Raw genomic sequence first — 17,683 nt, 5'->3', positions numbered from 1 at the left:
CACGTGTGTCTGTGTTGTTAATCCTATCAGAGACCAAGGACCCTGGTGTTCCTCCAGTTATCAGAGCCTTATCAATGACAGTAGAAGATATCAGACCTAACCCACCTTATCTTCCTTTCAACCTCTAAACTGTCTTTGTCCACTCCTGGGCATAGGCCGAACTAGCCTTGGGAAGAAATTCAGTTTATAGTTTAAATAACAGCCCTTCCCAAGGGCTAAACTGTTCTTGTAAAATGAATGAAAGGCCACCAGCCACCAAATTAGGATGAGAGGGGCTGGAATTCTAAATATTACCAGCCATTATTCCAGAGGCCCTAAGAAGCACAACTTCCCCAATTACTTTTTATTTTTAGGGGAAGGGAGACGGAGTCTCACTCTCACCCAGGCTAGAGTGCAGTGGCGCGATCTCGGCTCACTGCAACCTCCCTCTCCTGGGTTCAGGCTAAGGGAGGAGACCACCCCTCATATTGTCTTATGCCCAATTTCTGCCTCCAAAGAAAGAAGTAAAAACTAAAAGGCAGAAATGAGATCCACAAGCAGACAGTCCGGCGCCACACCCTGGGCCTGGTAGTTAAAGATCGACCTCTGACCTAATTGGTTCTGTTATCTATAGATTACAGACATTGTATAGAAATGCACTGTGAAAATCCCTATCTTGTTTTGTTCTGATCTAATTACTGGTGCATGCAGCCCCCAGTCACGTACCCCCTGCTTGTTCAATCAATCATGACCCTCTCACATGCACCCCCTTAGAGTTGTGAGCCCTTAAAAGGGACAGGAATTGCTCACTCAGGGAGCTCGGCTCTTAAGACAGAAGTCTTGCCGATGCCCCTGGCCGAATAAACCCCTTCCTTCTTTAACTTGGTGTCTGAGGAGTTTTCTCTACTGCTCGTCCTGCTACAAAGCGATTCTCCTGCCTCAGCCTCCTGAGGAGCTGGGATTACAGGCACGCACCACCATACCCAGCTAATATTTTTGGATTTGTTTTTTGTTTGTTTTTTTGTTTTTTTGAGACAGCATTTCACTCTTGTTGCCCAGGCTGGAGTGCAATGGCGCTATCTCCGCTCACTGCAACCTCCTCCTCCTGAGTTCAAGCAATTCTCCTGCCTCTGCCTCCCAAGTAGCCGGGATTACAGGCATGCACCACCACGCCCGGCTAATTTTGTATTTTTAGGAGGGACGGAGTTTCTCCATGTTGGTCGGGCTGGTCTTGAACTCCTGACCTCAGGTGATCCTCCCACCTTGGCTGCCCAAAGTGGTAGGATTCCAGGTATGAGCCACCACCACGCCCAGCCCCCAATTACTCTTGAAGATAACATCACTATTGTGAACCTAAGATTGGCCTTTTGAGATGTCTTTTCAGATTTTTGCATTTCTGACAACTGAATGACCCCATCTGGACCTGCCAACCAGTTCTGTGGCCACCACCTAGGAACTGACTCATTGTAAGAGAACAGCTTCAACTCCTTATGATTTCATCCACTAGCCAACCAATCAGCACCCTCGATTCACTGCCCCCCCCCCCAACTTCCCACCAAATTATCCTTAAAAATTTTGATCTCTGAGGTTTTGGGGAGACTGATTTGGGTAATAATAAAACTCCGGTCTTCCACACAGCCAGCTCTGCTTGAAATTACTCTTTCTCTATTGCAATTTCCCTGTCTTTGATAAATTGGCTCTGTCTAGGCAGCAGGGAAGGTGGACCCATTGGGTGGTTATACTTTTGTTTGTGTGAGCTAAATTCATCACTATTTACAAACTAGATATTTCAATGCAGAAATTTCATATATGTATATATTCATTTTAAAAACTAATAAACCCGCCGGGCGCGGTGGCTCAAGCCTGTAATCCCAGCACTTTGGGAGGCCGAGACGGGCGGATCACGAGGTCAGGAGATCGAGACCATCCTGGCTAACACGGTGAAACCCCGTCTCTACTAAAAAATACAAAAAACTAGCCGGGCGACGTGGCGGGCGCCTGTAGTCCCAGCTACTCGGGAGGCTGAGGCAGGAGAATGGCGTAAACCCGGGAGGCGGAGCTTGCAGTGAGCTGAGATCTCCAGTCTGGGCGACAGCGCGAGACTCCGTCTCAAAAAAAAAAAAAAAAAAGAAAACTAATAAACCCATTACTTGTTAACATAAATATTTTTATGAAAATGTTTTCCTTTAAAAAATTTAGTAACAAAAGAGGCATTATTTTACATTTTTGCAAAATTCTTTAATACTCAATAGAAGAAGCTGGGAGGGTGCAGTGGCTCACGCCTGTAATCTCAGCACTTTGGGAGGCTGAGGCAGGTGGATCACCTGAAGTCAGGAGTTTGAGACCAGCCTGGCCAACATGGTGAAACCTCATCTCTACTAAAAGCACAAAAAAATTAGCCAGGCATGGTGGTGTGTGCCTGTAATCCCAGCCACTCAGAAGGCTGAGGCAGGAGAATGGATTGAACCTGGGAGGCAGAGGTTGCAGTGAGCAAGATTGTGCCATTGCATTTCAGCCTGGGCAACAGGAGCTAAAACTCCATCAAAATAAATAAATAAATACATAAGCTGAATTTTCCATCTACTTCTGCATCCAATCTGTTGTAACAGCTGTTAAGCTGTTGTATAGCAGGAGGACCAAGCAAACTCCTGACAGATTTGATGGGTTAAGTAACAGTGAAACTTTCTTCAATTTTAACATTTTATTACTCATATAGACAGCAAAAGGAAAAGTGCCAAAGGCGTGAACTCCTTGCGGCCTTTATACTAAGTGACACCAAAACAAAAGGGACCAGATGACTGCGTCACAAATGATAGGACAGCCTGTTGCTGAGGAGCCAATTCTAGACTGCAATTGAGCAACTTTATAGCCTACAGCTGTACCCTGGGGAGGCAGAGCAGAAAGCCACATACCTAATCAAAACCCTCATAAGGAGGCTGGGCACGCTGGCTCACGCCTGTAATCCCAGCACTTTGGGAGGCCAAGGCGGGTGGATCACCTGAGGTCAGGAGTTTGAGACCAGCCTGGCCAACATGGGGAAACCTCGTCTCTGCAAAAATACAAAACTTAGCTGGGTGTGGTGGCCGGTGCCTGTAATCCCAGCTATTCGAGAGGCGGAGGCAGGAGAATCGCTTGAACCCAGGAGAAGGAGGTTGCAGTGAGCCAAGATTGAGCCACTGCACTCCAACCTGGGTGACAAGAGCAAACTTATGTCTCCAAAAAAAAAAAAAAAAATCTTTATTAGTCATCCTGACCCAGCAAGAGCTTGATAACTGCACATACCCTCACCTCAAAAGGCCAGCAAAAAGTCAGGCAATGCAACTTTTTATCACCACTATGGAGAGTTTTGCGTTTTGTTTTGTTTTGTTTTGTTTTTTTGAGACAGAGTCTCAATCTGTCACCCAGCCTGGAGTGCAGTGGTGCAATCTTGGCTCACTGCAACCTCTGTCTCCTGGATTCAAGCGATTCTCTTGCCTTCACCTCCCGAGTAACTGGGACTACAGGCACCCACCACTGCACCCGGCTGATTTTTGTATTTTTAGTAGAGATGGGGTTTTGCCATGTTGGTCAGGCTGGTCTCAAACTCCTGACTTCAGGTGTTCCACCCACGTTGGCCTCCCAAAGGGCTGGGATTACAGGTGTTAGCCACAGCTCCCGGCCTCCAGGGTACTTTTTACTGTAAAGGTAGCACCATTGTTGATTAGATGTGTTCAGGGAATCTAAATATATAACATAGTCCATCTAAGAGTCCTCGAATAGTCTGGCCCATGACTACTGTGCAGACAGGGATAAACCCCTGGTTATGTACCCTGGAGTTCCCTTTGTCACCCAACTGTGTAGCTGGCAGTCAGGCACACTTGCCAGACTTCCTTGGCCTCCCGTGCTGGAATCACTAGGTCTAATTTGGGGGTGCAGTCCTGAGTTGCAGATGGATTACCATGCCTTGTGTGCTGGTATGTCCACGAGGCCATGGTCCTTACTTGGCCAGCACAGGTCTGATTAACTTGTAGATTCCATTGATGTTCATCTTTGAATGGTCGTTTTTCATGGGCAGCCACAGGAGTCATGAACGGGGCTGTGGGTCCAGTGCAGTCTGCTGCCATAATGTTCATCCCTACAAAGACTTCAGTCTTTGAGACTAAATCATCAAGTTGCCCCACTGCCAGGCACCAGACCACATTGCCAGTCCATCGGCTACTGCCCACCAGTCAGTGAAAATGTTAAGATGAATTGTAGGAGATATTTTCCAGAGCAAACACCACAACCCAGAGCTCTGCTTTCTCTCTCACTCTTTCTCCCCTTTTCCATTGCAGTTGAAAACAGATTTCCGGCCAGGCGCAGGATCTCACGCTTGTAATCCCAGTACTTTGGGAGGTTGAGGCGGGTGGATCACCTGACATCAGGAGTCCAAGACCAGCCTGACCAACATGGTGAAATCCCATCTCTACTAAAAATACAAAATTAGCCAGGTGTGGTGGTTCATGCCTGTAATCCCAGCTACTCGGGCGGCTGAGGCAGGGGAATTGCTTGAACCCAGGAGGCAGAGGTTGCTGTGAGCTGAGATCATGCCATTGCACTCCAGCCTAGGCAAGAAGAGCGAAACATCGTCTCAAACAAAAAAAAAAAAACAAACAGATTTCCTTGAGGCTGAACAGCTGCAATGGCCCAGTGCACCCCATCAGCCTTTAACAGAGCAGATGTGTCCCTGAATCAGGCCCAGGCATTTTCAGAAACAGTGGTATACCAAAGTCCCCAAGAAGCTCTGGCACAGACCCCCACATTTGAGACAGCCATATCTAGAAGGTGACTAGCCACTTTTTCCTGCACGTGTTAAACTCTTAAGGGAGGAGACCACCCCTCATATTGTCTTATGCCCAATTTCTGCCTCCAAAGAAAAAAGAAGTAAAAACTAAAAGGCAGAAATGAAATCCACAGGCAGACAGCCTGGCGCCACGCCCTGGGCCTGATAGTTAAAAATCAACCCCTGACCTAACTGCTTGTGTTATCTATAGATTTAGACATTGTATGGAAAAGCATCATGAAAATCCCTGTCCTGTTCTGTTACGTTCTGATTACTGGTGCATGCAGTGCCCCCCCTCCGCCCACCCTCCCCACCCCCCATCATGTACCTGCTGCTTGCTCAATCGTTCACGACCCTCTCATGTGGACCCCCTTAGAGTTTTGAGTCCTTAAGAAGGACAGGAATTGCTCACTCTGGGAGCTCGGTTTTTTACAACATAAGTCTGCAGACGCTCTGGCCGAATAAAACCCTTTCCTTCCTCAACTCAGTGTGTGAGAGGTTTTGTCTGAGGCTCTTCCTGCCACACTCTTAGTTTATTTCCTTTCTGGGAAAAATCCGTTTTGTTGGTGTTTTCATTTTTGACCCTCTCATGGATGTCAGGGCATAATAACACCTGCTGTTGCTTTGTTAATTTCTCAGTGTCCACTAACAGCCAATAACGAGCCAATAATTTCCTCTCAAAAAGGATATACCTGGTAGTGGCATCAGACAAATGCTTTCTCCAGGTCCACAAGGGGCCCATTGCTTAGCGGCTACATCTTTTTGCTACAGGCTCCAGTCTGCATACTTACCAGTCACCTCACCCACACTTTTAATGTTAAGGCTCTTCGGGACTAATTGGCCGAGTGGGAGGGCAGTCCACCTAGGGTGTCGGGTTTCCTTTAGCACTTCTGCCTCTCCTGGCTCTTTCGTGGGTAGAGTGCCACCCCACCCTCCCAGCCTTGTATTCTATGCTGCTTTACTGCCATCATGTGGCCTGGTGGGCTCCCAGTTGTGTACTTGTCCCACTGCCACTGTCCTAACTATGGCCTTTCCCCATTGGGAGCATCCCTTAAAGTCGGGACAAATATCATTATACTGAAAGCATCTATTTTCACAATACATTCAGCAGGATCAGCTACTTGGGTCTGTGAAATGTCCGTCAAATAAAACATAACAGATTAATTTCAAGGGCCACAGTGGGGCCAGGGTCAGCTGAATGGACTGAAACACTTTAAAACCTGAATAAAGAAAAAACCTGGTAAGAAAAGTAGAGCCGTTAGCCTGGAGGGGGTGGGGGTCAAAGATCTCTGCAGATGCAGGTGGGGCCAGAGTCCTGTGTAGTGTGGCCTGTTTTTCACTAGAAGATAAATGGGCCTGCTTTCAACAGGAGTTACAAGTTTGGCACGCAGCAGCAGTGTTAGTGCTGGGAACATAGAGTTCTTACTTTGTAAGAGGCAGCAATTGTTCTTTGACTGCCGGAGAGATTAGCTTTGTGAATCCACCCATGTTGTTTCAAGAAACTTTAATTGGCAATCAGTCCTCTGAGTTTTTTTGGGGTTTACCAGTCAGCCATGCTGACTGCTATTAACACAGAAAGTAGACATTTCTGGCTTGCCAATTAACAGAACATCATTTATACAGTGAAAGCATTGGACACCAAAGCAATTTTCTCTAACATTTTATGAGCATTTAAGGTTCAAAGATGTAATACACTGTTAATACCAATTATACATTCTCACATACAATGAATCCACCCAAATCACATAGTTACCTTGACTTTTTTTCTCTGCACTGCAAGTTTTGTCCAAACTCTATCAAGTGCTTTTTTTTTTTTTTTTTTTGGCAAAAACACAGTTTTACATAGGCACTGCAGCTGCCAGGAGACCACCTGTCTCCTCAGCTGGGAGTTTAGGGAATGCAGGGCAATGCAGAGGAGGCAGGCCCCCAGGGAGGTTTTTATTCCTTAAAGCAGCTGAGACCTGGAGTGAGAACAATAGAGAGATCAGGGAATATGCATGCACCAGTAGGCATAGTTTTGCACTTACTGTTGGTTTTAAGTGTCTGAGATGGTCAAGTGGTTTTATTTTTATTTTATTTATTTATTTATTTATTTTTGAGATGGTGTCTCGTTCTGTCACCCAGCCTGGAGTGTAATGGCACGATCTCTGCTCACTGCAACCTCCACCTCCCAGGTTCAAACGATTCTCCTGCCTCAGTCTTTTGAGTAGCTGGGACTACAGGCGCATGACACCATGCCCAGCCAATTTTTGTATTTTTAGCAGAGACAAGGTTCCACCATGTGGGCCAGGCTGGTCTCGAACTCCTGACCTCAAATGATCCGCTCCCCCCTCGGCCTCCCAAAGTGCTAGGATTACAGGCATAAGCCATCGTGCCCAGCCATTTTTGTCTAATTAATTAATTTTTTTTTTTTTTTTTTTTTGAGACAGAGTCTTGCTCTGTCTCCCAGGCTGGAGGGCAGTGGCACAATCTCGGCTCACTGCAACCTCTGCCTCCCAGGTTCAAGCAATTCTCCTGCCTCAGCCTCCCGAATATCTGGGATTGCAGGCATGTACCACCATGCCAGGCTTATTTTTGTATTTTTAGTAGAGACGGGGTTTCGCCATGTTGGCAAGGCTGGTTTCGAACTCCTGACCTCAGGTAATCCACCCACCTCGGCCTCCTAAAGTGCTGGGATTATAGGCGTGAGCCACCATGCCCGGCTGGTTAAGTGGTTTTAGAGTATACAACTAAACCCTAAAGGGCCAAGGCAGAAAGCCACATATCTCACCAGAACCCTCCCAGGAGATGCAGGGAGGCAAGCTGGAAGAGGCCTAGGGGAGCACCTCCTCACAAGGTTCTAGGCTCTCACGTCCCAGGAAGGACCACAGGGAATTCTGCCAAGATTCAGATTAACTGTGGTTCAAGCTGGACATGGTGGCTTACGCCTATAATCCCAGCACTTTGAGAGGCTGAGGTGGGTGCATCACCTGAGGTCAGGGTTCAAGACCACCCTGGCTTACATAGTGAAACCCCGTCTATACTAAAAAATCAGCTCGGCGTGGTGGCAGGCACCTGTAATCCCAGCTACTTGGGAGGCTGAGGCAGGAGAATCACTTGAACCTGGGAGGCGGAGGTTGCAGTGAGCCGAGACCATGCCACAGCACTCCAGCCTGGGCAACAGAGCAAAACTCCATCTCAAAAAGAAAAAAAAAACAAACAAAAACTGTGGTTCAAAACTTGCCTGCATGGCCTATGTGGATATGTGCAAGGTCACCAGGATGTTGTGTTGAAGCTGTTCCCCAAAGATATCAGATACCACATAGTCTCCAAAACTCCACTTATAAGCTATTTAGAGAGAAAAAAATATACCTTACCTCACAGACCCACTGAAAGTCTCACGTTGCCCCCAGGGATTCCCCAGACAACACCTGGAGAACAGCTGCTCTATGCTGTAGACCAAGGGGCAGAATGGCTTGTTCACAGGTGTACATATATTCATATTTATTAGGTACTTCCAAATGGCTCCCCAGGATGGCTCCACCCTCCACAACTTGATCAATGCTCAGGATTGTCAAGGCTTTTTAATGTGTCTTAATTTTTTGAAAAAGCTTCATGCCATGAGAGTGGTCAAGAAAGGCATCCCAAAGAGAACTGAACTATTAAAAAAAAAAAAAAAAAAAAAGACCTTTAGGAATAGGTGATTGTCCCCATATACTGGGGATGAAATACCCAGTGTAACCAAATTCCCCAGTAAGATCGCTTAGTTTGGCAATAGTCTCTTCTTTTGAGCACGTTGAAGTTTATTTGCTCAATGAAGGCTGAAATTATAAGTCAGTATATATGTATTACTAAGTAGAACTTGACGTAATTATATGTTTTAGTCAAAAGCAGTTTCTGTGGGCTTGGTATTAAACCCTACTTTGTGATTTGCTAAAGTACAGGATGTTGACTCAAACCAAAACTAGTTTTGTAGTTAATATATGTTGTGTTTCTGTGACTTAATAGTCAACTAGAAAAGCCACCTACGACATTCCCAGCTAATTAAGTTTTAAAAGTTTTTTAAAAAACACTTGTCACCATATTTTCAAAAATATTAACATTTGGATTACTAGTTATAAAAGTGAAATTTTTACTGTGTCATAATCAGCCACGCAGCTGGAGACTTGCCCTCTTGGTACAGCAAAGTTGTGAAAAAAGTATTTGCACTACATTCATTTAAACATTAGGAAAAAAAACCAACCCATGCTTTTCTTTGCTGAGTTGTAGGGTTGTATTATTGGCTAGTGAGAAGCCTGGGAACACCAGGACTTTGTGTAGGCTGACTGCAGGTATCAGATCCAGGATTATACAGGTACTCTTGGAAGTGTCTTGGGGATTTTCCTGGTAAGAACAATAGTGATTGCAAAAAAAAGATAAGATGTAAAGTGAAATCAGTAAAACATCTTAGTAGACAGAGGGTGCTGAAATTTTAACGAATGTGTAAAAAGTTCTTCCGATACATTAATTTTCCAGATACCCTTAAAATATTTAAGGAATATCATTCAAAATACTGTTTGAGAGACATGTGACCATCATTCTCCAAGGGAATGCGGATCATTTAGTGTGCTACTTAAAATCAGGTGTAAATGTATACACTGTAAGAATAAAAATCAATACCATTTCTTTAAAGCTTTCTAAAAGAAAGTTAATTATTTCTAATACTTACATTTTAGGATCTCAAACTATTTTTCTTTTGAAATAACTGCTTTCTACCCTAAGATGTTACTTATTGCTGTCTTCTTTTTAACAGGTGAAGATATTAAAGCTAGAAATTGGAACTAGAAAATCAAAAGAATTCAAGGTGTCTTAACATGACAGTTGAATTGAACTCATTTGATTACACTTAAAAGTTTATTGCAGTTATTGAATTTTTTTTTGAGTGCAGTGGTGCCATTGATGCTTACTGCAGCCTCAATCTCCCAGGCTCAAGAAATCCTCCCACCTCGGCTTCCAGAGTAGCTGGGACTACAGGTGCATGCCACGCCTTATTTTATTTTTTATTTTTTCAATATAAACGAGGACTTGCTATGTCATCCAGTCTGGTCTTGAACTCCAGTGATCCTCCCACCTTAGCCTCCCAAAGTGCTGGAATTACAGGCGTGAGTCACCAAACCCAGCCACCAATTTTACTTTAGGTAAACTTTTATTTTAATTTTTTTTTTTTTTTTTTTTTTTTTTTGAGATGGAGTCTTGCTCTGTTGCCCAGGCTGGAGTGCAATGGCCAGATCTCAGCTCACTGCAAGCTCCGCCTCCCGGGTTCCCGCCATTCTCCTGTCTCAGCCTCCCGAGTAGCTGGGACTACAGGCGCCCGCCACCTCGCCCGGCTAGTTTTTTGTATTTTTAGTAGAGACGGGGTTTCACGGTGTTAGCCAGGATGGTCTTGATCTCCTGACCTCGTGATCCACCCGTCTCGGCCTCCCAAAGTGCTGCGATTACAGGCTTGAGCCACCGCGCCCGGCACTTTTATTTTCAAGAAGCTTTTGTTGGTGTTGCAAGTGTAAATCATGACTGTTTTATAAAATGTTCTATAAATATAACCACTATTCTTTGTAAGCCATTTAAAATAAATTTTAAAGTCTTTCACGTAAAAAAAAAAAAAAAAAAAAATTTTAGAGATGGGGGTCTCACTATGTTACCCAGGCTGTTCTAAAACTCCTGAGCTCAAGTGACCCTCCTGCCTCAGCCTCCCAAGTAGCTGGGACCACAAACACATATCACCATGCTTGACATGTGTCTTGATTTTATAATCAGAAAATAAAACAGTATTTAAAAAATATGTCAGGGTTGGGAAATAATTATTTCAATAAAAAAGTGCTGGGTCAATTGGATATCCATATGAAAAAAGAAAAAAAGAAACTCGATCCCTACCTCTCATCATCAACAGAGGTGATCTCACCAACATAATATGAAGAGAGAGAAGCCAGGCAAAAAGAATATGTATCATATCATTCCGCTTATTTAAAGCTCAAAATCAAGGTCAGACACGGTAGCGCAGGCCTGTAATCACAACACTTTAGGAGGCTAGTGGTTCACCTGAGGTCAGAAGTTCAAGACCAGCCCGACCAACATGGAGAAACCCCATCTCTACTAAAAATACAAAATTAGGCCGGGAAAGGTGGCTCACACCTATAATCCCAGCACTTTGGGAGTTCAAGGCAGGTAGATCACGAGGTCGGGAGATCGAAACCATCCTGGCTAATACGAAGAAACCCTGTCTCTACTAAAAATGCAAAAAATTAGTCAGGCGTGATGGCACGCACCTATAGTCCCAGCTACTCAGGAGACTGAGGCAGGAGAATCACTTGAACCCAGGAGGCTGAGGTTGCAGTAAGCCCAGACCGTACCACTGTACTCCAGCCTGGGCAACAGACTGAGACTTTGTCTCAAAAAAAAAAAAAAAAAAAAAAAAAATTAGCCAGTGTAGTGGCACATGCCTGTAATCCTAGCTACTCAGGAGGCTGAGGCAGGAGAATCACTTGAACCCAGGAGGCGGAGGTTGTGGTGGGCCAAGATCGTGCCAGTGCACTCCAGCATGGGCAACAAGAGTGAAACTCCACCTCAAAAAAAAAATAAATAAAAATAAAAAATAAAATAAATAAAGTTCAAAATCAGGCAAAATGTCTGCATGCTAAAAATCAAGATACTGGGCCAAGCATGGTAGCTCACGTCTGTAATCCCAGCACTTCAGAAGGCCAAGGTAGGCAGATCATGAGGTCAGGAGTTCAAGACCAGCCTGGCCAATATGGTGAAACTTGGTCTCTACTAAAAATACAAAAATTAGCTGGGCGTGGTGGCAGGCGCCTGTAGTCCCAGCTACTCAGGAGGCTGAGGCAGAAGAATCGTTTGAACCTGAGAGGCAGAGGTTGCAGTGAGCAGAGATCATTCCACTGCACTCCAGCCTGGGTGACAGAGCAAAGACTCTGTCTCAAAAGAAAAAAAAAAAAAAAAATCAGGATATTGGGCCGGGTGGAGTGGCTCATGCCTGTAATCCCAGTACTTTGGGAGGTGGAGGCGGGAGGATCACTTGAGGTCAGGAATTTGAGATGAGCCCGGCCAACATGGCAAAACCCTGTCTCGGCCGGGCGCGGTGGCTCAAGCCTGTAATCCCAGCACTTTGGGAGGCCGAGACGGGCGGATCACAAGGTCAGGAGATCGAGACCATCCTGGCTAATACGGTGAAACCCCGTTTCTACTAAAGAATACAAAAAACTAGCCGGGCGACGAGGCGGGCGCCTGTAGTCCCAGCTACTTGGGAGGCGGAGGCAGGAGAATGGCCTGAACCTGGGAGGCGGAGCTTGCAGTGAGCTGAGATCCGGCCACCGCACTCCAGCCTGGGCGACAGAGCCAGACTCCGTCTCACAAAAAAAAAAAAAAAAAAAAAAAAAAAAAAAAAACCCTGTCTCTACTAAAAATACAAAAAACAGTTAGGCACGGTGGTGCGCTCCTGTAATCCCAGCTACTCGGGAGGCTGAGGCAGGAGAATTGCTTGAACCCGGGAGGCGGAGGTTGCAGTGAGCTGAGATTGCGCCACTGCACTCCAGCCTAGGTGACAGCGTGAGAATCTCCCTAAAAAAAAAAAAAAAAAAAAAAAAAGGGGCCGAGCGCGGTGGTTCACGCCTGTAATCCCAGCACTTTGGGAGGCTGAGGCGGGCAGATGATGAGGTCAGGAGATCAAGACCATACTGGCTAACACAGTGAAACCCCGTCTCTACTAAAAATACAAAAACGTTAGCCAGGCGTGGCAGTGGGCGCCTGTAGCCCCAGCTACTCGGGAGGCTGAGGCAGGAGAATGGCGTGAACCCGGGAGGCGGAGCTTGCAGTGAGCCGAGATCGCAGCACTGCACTCCAGCCTGGGCGACAGACCCAGACTCCGTCTCAAAAAAAAAAAAAAAAAAAAAAAAAAAAAAAAAAAAATCAGGATATTGGTAATTTCTGGGAGGACAGAATGGGTAATAATTGTGAGTGGCGTGAGTTGGACCTCTGGGGTACTTGTAATTTATATTTTTTGATCCCAGTGCTGATTCCACACAGGGGTGTTCAGTTTGTGAAAATGCATCCATCTGTACCTTTATGAGACGTGCGCTTTTTCCATTTGAATGTTATACTATACAAAAGGGGGTGGGAAGGTAGAAAATTATAAGCCCCCTCAAAAAATCAAATGTGTTGTTTTATGTTAAAGCATCATATATACTCAAAAAATAAAGCTATAATCTCATACATAGAGAGGAAAAGAAATATGTGTGTGTGTTTTGAAGTATTCTTATGGACAGACTATATTTTACTAACTAGATCTATATCTGATAAATAATTACTGAGAAAAGCATGGTGCCAAAAAAGCTAGCTGCACAAAGCCTGTAGCCTAGTAAATTAATGTTATATTTCTTTCCTTTTTTTTTTTTTTTTTTGAGATGGAGTCTCGCTCTGCTACTCAGCCTGGAGTGCAGTGGTGCCATCTCGTCTCACTGCAACCTTCGCCTCCTGGATTCAAGCGATTCTCCTGCCTCAGCCTCCTGAGTAGCTGAGATTACAGGCATCTGCCACCACGCCTGACTAATTTTTGTATTTTAGTAGAGACGGGGTTTCACCATGTTGGTCAAGTTGGCCTTGAGCTCCTGACCTCAGATGATCCGCGCGCCTTGGCCTCCCAAAGTGCTGGGATTACAGGTGTGAGCCATTGCGCCTGGCCTTTTAATCTTATTTTTCTTAAAGATGATAAAGGAATGATTAACAGCTTTTTTCTGTTCATTCATTAAAACATCTGAGTGCCAATAATATGCCAAACACTGTGCTAGGTAAAGGCATGGAAAACTGAATTTCACTGCATCAGTTTCTAAGACAAGAAACTACCCAGCCATGGAATGCACTGACTCACAACAGCAGGCAGTGAGTTTCCTGCCACTGGGGGTGTTTCAGCAGAGAGGGAGAAGACTAGCTCTTTGGCACAACAAAGAATCCATCCTTGCGTTGAGATGGTGCAAAAGGACAAAGAATCTCTAGATTTCTATTATGTGCCCAGCACTTCACACGTACCATCTATCATCTATCCCCACAGTCATCCTGGAGGAATGAACTGTTATGTTTTCCATTTTACAGGTGAAAATATTGAGACTGAAAGGTTAGATGATGTTCCCAAGGTCAGAGAGCTAGGGTGTGCATGTGGGTATTTGCTTTAGGTGGGTTTTTTGTTTGTTTGTTTGTTTTGTTTTGTTTTGTTTTGTTTTGTTTTTTGAGATGGAGTTTTGCCCTTGTTGCCCAGGCTAGAGTGCAATGGCATGATCTCAGCTCACCACAACCTCTGCCTCCTGGGTTCAAGTGATTCTCCTGCCTTAGCCTTCAGAGTAGCTGGAATTACAGGCATGCACCACCACGCCCAGCTAATTTTGTGTTTTCAGTAGAGATGGGGTTTCTCCATGTTGGTCAGGCTGGTCTTGAACTTTCGACCTCAGGTGATCCACCCGCCTTGGCTTCCCAAAGTGCTGGGATTACAGGCGTGAGCCACTGCCCCTGGCTGGTCTTTGGTTTTTATGAGCCCACTCACCTTTGTTTGTTTAGATAGGGTTTCACCCTGTAACCCAGGCTGGAGTGCAGTGGCGCAATCTCAGCTCACTGCAACCTCTGCCTTCCAGGCTCAAGAAATCCTCCCACCTCAACCTCCCGAGTAGCTGGGACTACAGGCATGCACCACCACGCCCAGCTAATTTTTGTATTTTTAGTAGAGACAGGGTTTGCCATGTTGCCCAGGCTGGTCTCAAACTCTTGAGCTCAAGTAATTCACCCGCCTGGCTTCCCAAAGTCCTGGGATTACAGGTATGAGACATCACACCCGACCATATTCTTGTTTCCAACAATCCCTAAACACAAGCCCACAAGTTAAATCTGCTACCTACCTTACGAAACTGTGATGTGTCCCAATGCCAGAGGAAATGCCCGGAGTTATGGGCTTTTCTGAGTTAAGTCTTTTAGGAAGCAGTGGAATTTTATGGGAATTGTACCTGCAGGCAGACCGCACCCAGTTGGCCAGCCACCCATGGGACTGGACCAAGCTTCTCTGTGTGTTAACAACACGCTTGGCCCCTCTCTCGAATGTCACCTCCCCATGAGCAGGAACAGCTCCACAGCATTCCCCCACCACCACACACAGAGTAGAGCTCCTTAATTCCCCGCTGGGGGTTCCACTGAGGATGGGGATGCTGTCTTGGACCTCTTGGCCCTGCTGCCTTACCCTGTATCCTCCTGGATGGAACACTGCCCTCGCCACCTCTGTGTCACATTCGCACACACTCACCACACTCACACGCGGCCTCCCTGAGTTAAGGGCTCGGTAGTGGTGAGAGAGAGGAGGCAGGACAAGTGAGACTGCAGCCTGAGGAAATTGCTCTCATAGTTTATTTCTCAGAGCCCAGAAGCCTGAGCCAGAGTAGGGCACACACTAGGACTCTGTCCTGGGTACAAGATTCCCCAAAAAATCCTTGATTTTCTGGCCAATTTTTTTAAGCCCTCCGCCAATCTTCTCTTTAGCTTTCCGGAAGAAATTGCCCAGCCGGGCAAATCTCCTATTATCCTGGGGTTGTATACAGGAAGAAACAGGTTCCTTGTCAGGGGTGTACCCAGGGTCAATCCAAGACACCTCCCCACCTAGATGCCCCTCTTCGTGGGCCCCCGCAGGAACTTTGGGGCCCCAGTTCAACCTCTGACTATGACCTTTGAAGCTTGTGATTGAATCCCTACACCAAGTAAAAAGATGAGAAACCTGAGTCCCAGAGATGGTGAGGGGCTCTGCAGGGTCACACAGCTCAGCCCAGAAACACTGAGATGGGAACACAGGGCTGAGAGCTGAGTACTCTAAGACAGTGGCTCTCAAACTTTACAGGAGCCGGAATCTCCTGGAAAGCTTATCAAAATACGAATTTCTGGGCCCTACCCAGCGTCTGTCTGAGTAGATCTGAGTGGGGCCTGAGAATCTGCATGTCTAACGAGTCCCCAGGAAGGGCTACACTTGCAGAGCTACGCCTTAGGATTCCAGAGCTGGCCCCAGAAATGGAGCTCAGGTTGGGGGAAGAGCCCTGGGTAGGAGGGGCTTTCTCTGCCCTGGGTTGGGGGGTAGCTAGTTGACCCATAGGATGGTCCACACTCTATGCTCCCATCAGCCCCTGCATCCCAGAACAGCCCACTCACCTTATCACAACTGATGTCAAAGGAGTCCCTGGCCTGGTTTAGGGTCACTGTCCCCACACACCGCTTCACCAGCTGGAAAGGAGAAGCTCAAGGTCAAACTTGAAACCATTTGCCACAACCTCCCAGCCCCATCCCAGTGGGAAATATTCCCCAGGTGCCCCTTGTTCAGCTTCTTGGGAGGCACCCACCAACACCCCCAGCCCCAAGCCTCACCCCGTCCTCCTTGAAGTCACAATCCTGCGGTGACTTCTGTGTTGTCCTGGGGCACACTGTCTCCTTCACTGTGAAGCTCACAGGCTTTGGGGTGTCTGGGTCCCCATCCTAGTCAGAGGAGGAAATGGGGAGGCCCATTCTTGTATTTTCTGATTTGTGTCCATGACCTTCCCACCAAGAGGACAGGCTTTCAACAGTACCTGATGTGCGATGGGCACTGGGCACTGGGCTCGGCACTGGGGTACTGAGGGGAGCAGGACTGAGCCATACCTACCCTCCTAGGTGAACAGTGAATAGAAGCAGACCTCAGATGAGCTCTAACAAGAAGCCCCTCCCACTCTGGGCAAGGGAAGTCGGGGAGCTTCCTGGGGGACAAGACATACCCACTGGAACCTAAAGTCTGGACAGAGTTCTTCCCTGTGTGGGGTAAGGTGGTACAGCAGAGACTTAAAGCAGAGGAGGTCACTGCCCAGAGCCAGTGACTCCACTCTAGTGCCTGGAGCTCTACACCTGCATGGGGTTGGGGTGAGGGTATCTCTGCCACCGCAGGAATTCTAAGACAGGAAGCTCTCATGCTGGGAGGAGATACGAGCTCTAGAAGGTTCCCTGGAAAAGACGGGACCACACTTAAAGGGGGAGATGCCCTCCTGGCAGGCAGTGCGGCAGGAGCAGAAGGAACAACAGGTGGCCAAGCCTAGCCAGAGCAGAGCAGAACCTCGCCAGAAGCTCACCATCGTGGGCCTCGGGTCCAGGTCCAGGAGGCGGTAGAGGTTGGCATCCGAGGACCGCTGGTTGATGCCATCTATAGCACGAAGCACAGCTTCCTGGTAGCTGAGGACCTGGGCAATGGTGGCCAGAGGCATCACCAGGCCCAACAGCAGCAGCACTAGTGACCACCGCCCCAGGGAGGGGCCATGCCTTTGGGTCTTCATGGTCCCCATGTCTGCCTCCCTCTAGCCCACAGGAGCCTCCTTTATGCCCAACCTGAGCCTGATGCAAAGGCCCAACCAGGAACCTTCCTGACCCACCCATCCCTGGCTGCCTGCCAGGGTGTGGGCTGGGGTTTGCTTCAGCCCCTGGCTATTGCTTCACAGGACTTGCTGGGCAGTGAGTGAGGTCTGCTTCGTGTGCAAGACAAGGAAGTGGTTTCTCCTTCTCTCTGACAACCTCCCAGACCTGACAGGAGATTGTCATAGCCAGGGTTGCTCAAGAGCATTAAGTCCCTCAAGAGAGGAAGAGAGCCAGGTGCCTATTCTACATCCTTCTACTCTTCAGGAGTCAGGGTGATGGATTTAGTTGTTTACTGCTAAATCTCCAGCTCTAGGCATTGCCTGGCATCCAGTAGGCATCGATTAAGAATTGATTAATGAGGCAGGGCATGGTGGCTCACACCAATAATCCAAGCACTTTGGGAGGCCGAGGTGGGCAGATCACCTGAGATAAGGAGTTCGAGACAAGCCTCGCCTACATGGTGAAACCGCACCTCTACTAAAA

At 46.9% G+C, this 17,683-nt stretch overlaps 1 protein-coding gene across 1 annotated transcript; it reads right to left on the bottom strand.

Moving 5' to 3' along the window:
• Nucleotides 1-15,163: 15,163 nt before the first annotated feature.
• CAMP (cathelicidin antimicrobial peptide) lies at nt 15,164-17,292 on the bottom strand. Its single transcript, XM_010374719.2, has 4 exons — nt 16,921-17,292; nt 16,190-16,297; nt 15,977-16,048; nt 15,164-15,362 (listed from the first exon to the last, which is right to left on the bottom strand). The coding sequence occupies exons 1-4, from the start codon at nt 17,128-17,130 to the stop codon at nt 15,231-15,233; spliced, it is 522 nt and encodes a 173-aa protein (XP_010373021.2). The 5' UTR covers nt 17,131-17,292; the 3' UTR covers nt 15,164-15,230.
• Between the last annotated feature and the right edge of the window lie 391 nt (nt 17,293-17,683).

Source organism: Rhinopithecus roxellana, chromosome 1 (assembly GCF_007565055.1).
Source record: "Rhinopithecus roxellana isolate Shanxi Qingling chromosome 1, ASM756505v1, whole genome shotgun sequence".
Lineage (NCBI taxonomy): Eukaryota > Metazoa > Chordata > Mammalia > Primates > Cercopithecidae > Rhinopithecus > Rhinopithecus roxellana.
The sequence above is the reverse complement of the archived record's forward strand: the minus strand, read 5'-3'. Positions and strand labels throughout refer to the sequence as shown.

Excerpts from the sequence above, each read along its gene's own strand:
- CAMP (XM_010374719.2), bottom strand. The coding sequence starts at position 17,130 with ATGGGGACCATGAAGACCCAAAGGCATGGCCCCTCCCTGGGGCGGTGG. Across the intron at positions 16,298-16,920 it reads TGGACCCGAGGCCCACGATG|GATGGGGACCCAGACACCCC; the intron begins GTGAGCTTCTGG and ends TCCTCTGACTAG. Across the intron at positions 15,363-15,976 it reads TTGACATCAGTTGTGATAAG|GATAATAGGAGATTTGCCCG; the intron begins GTGAGTGGGCTG and ends ATACAACCCCAG.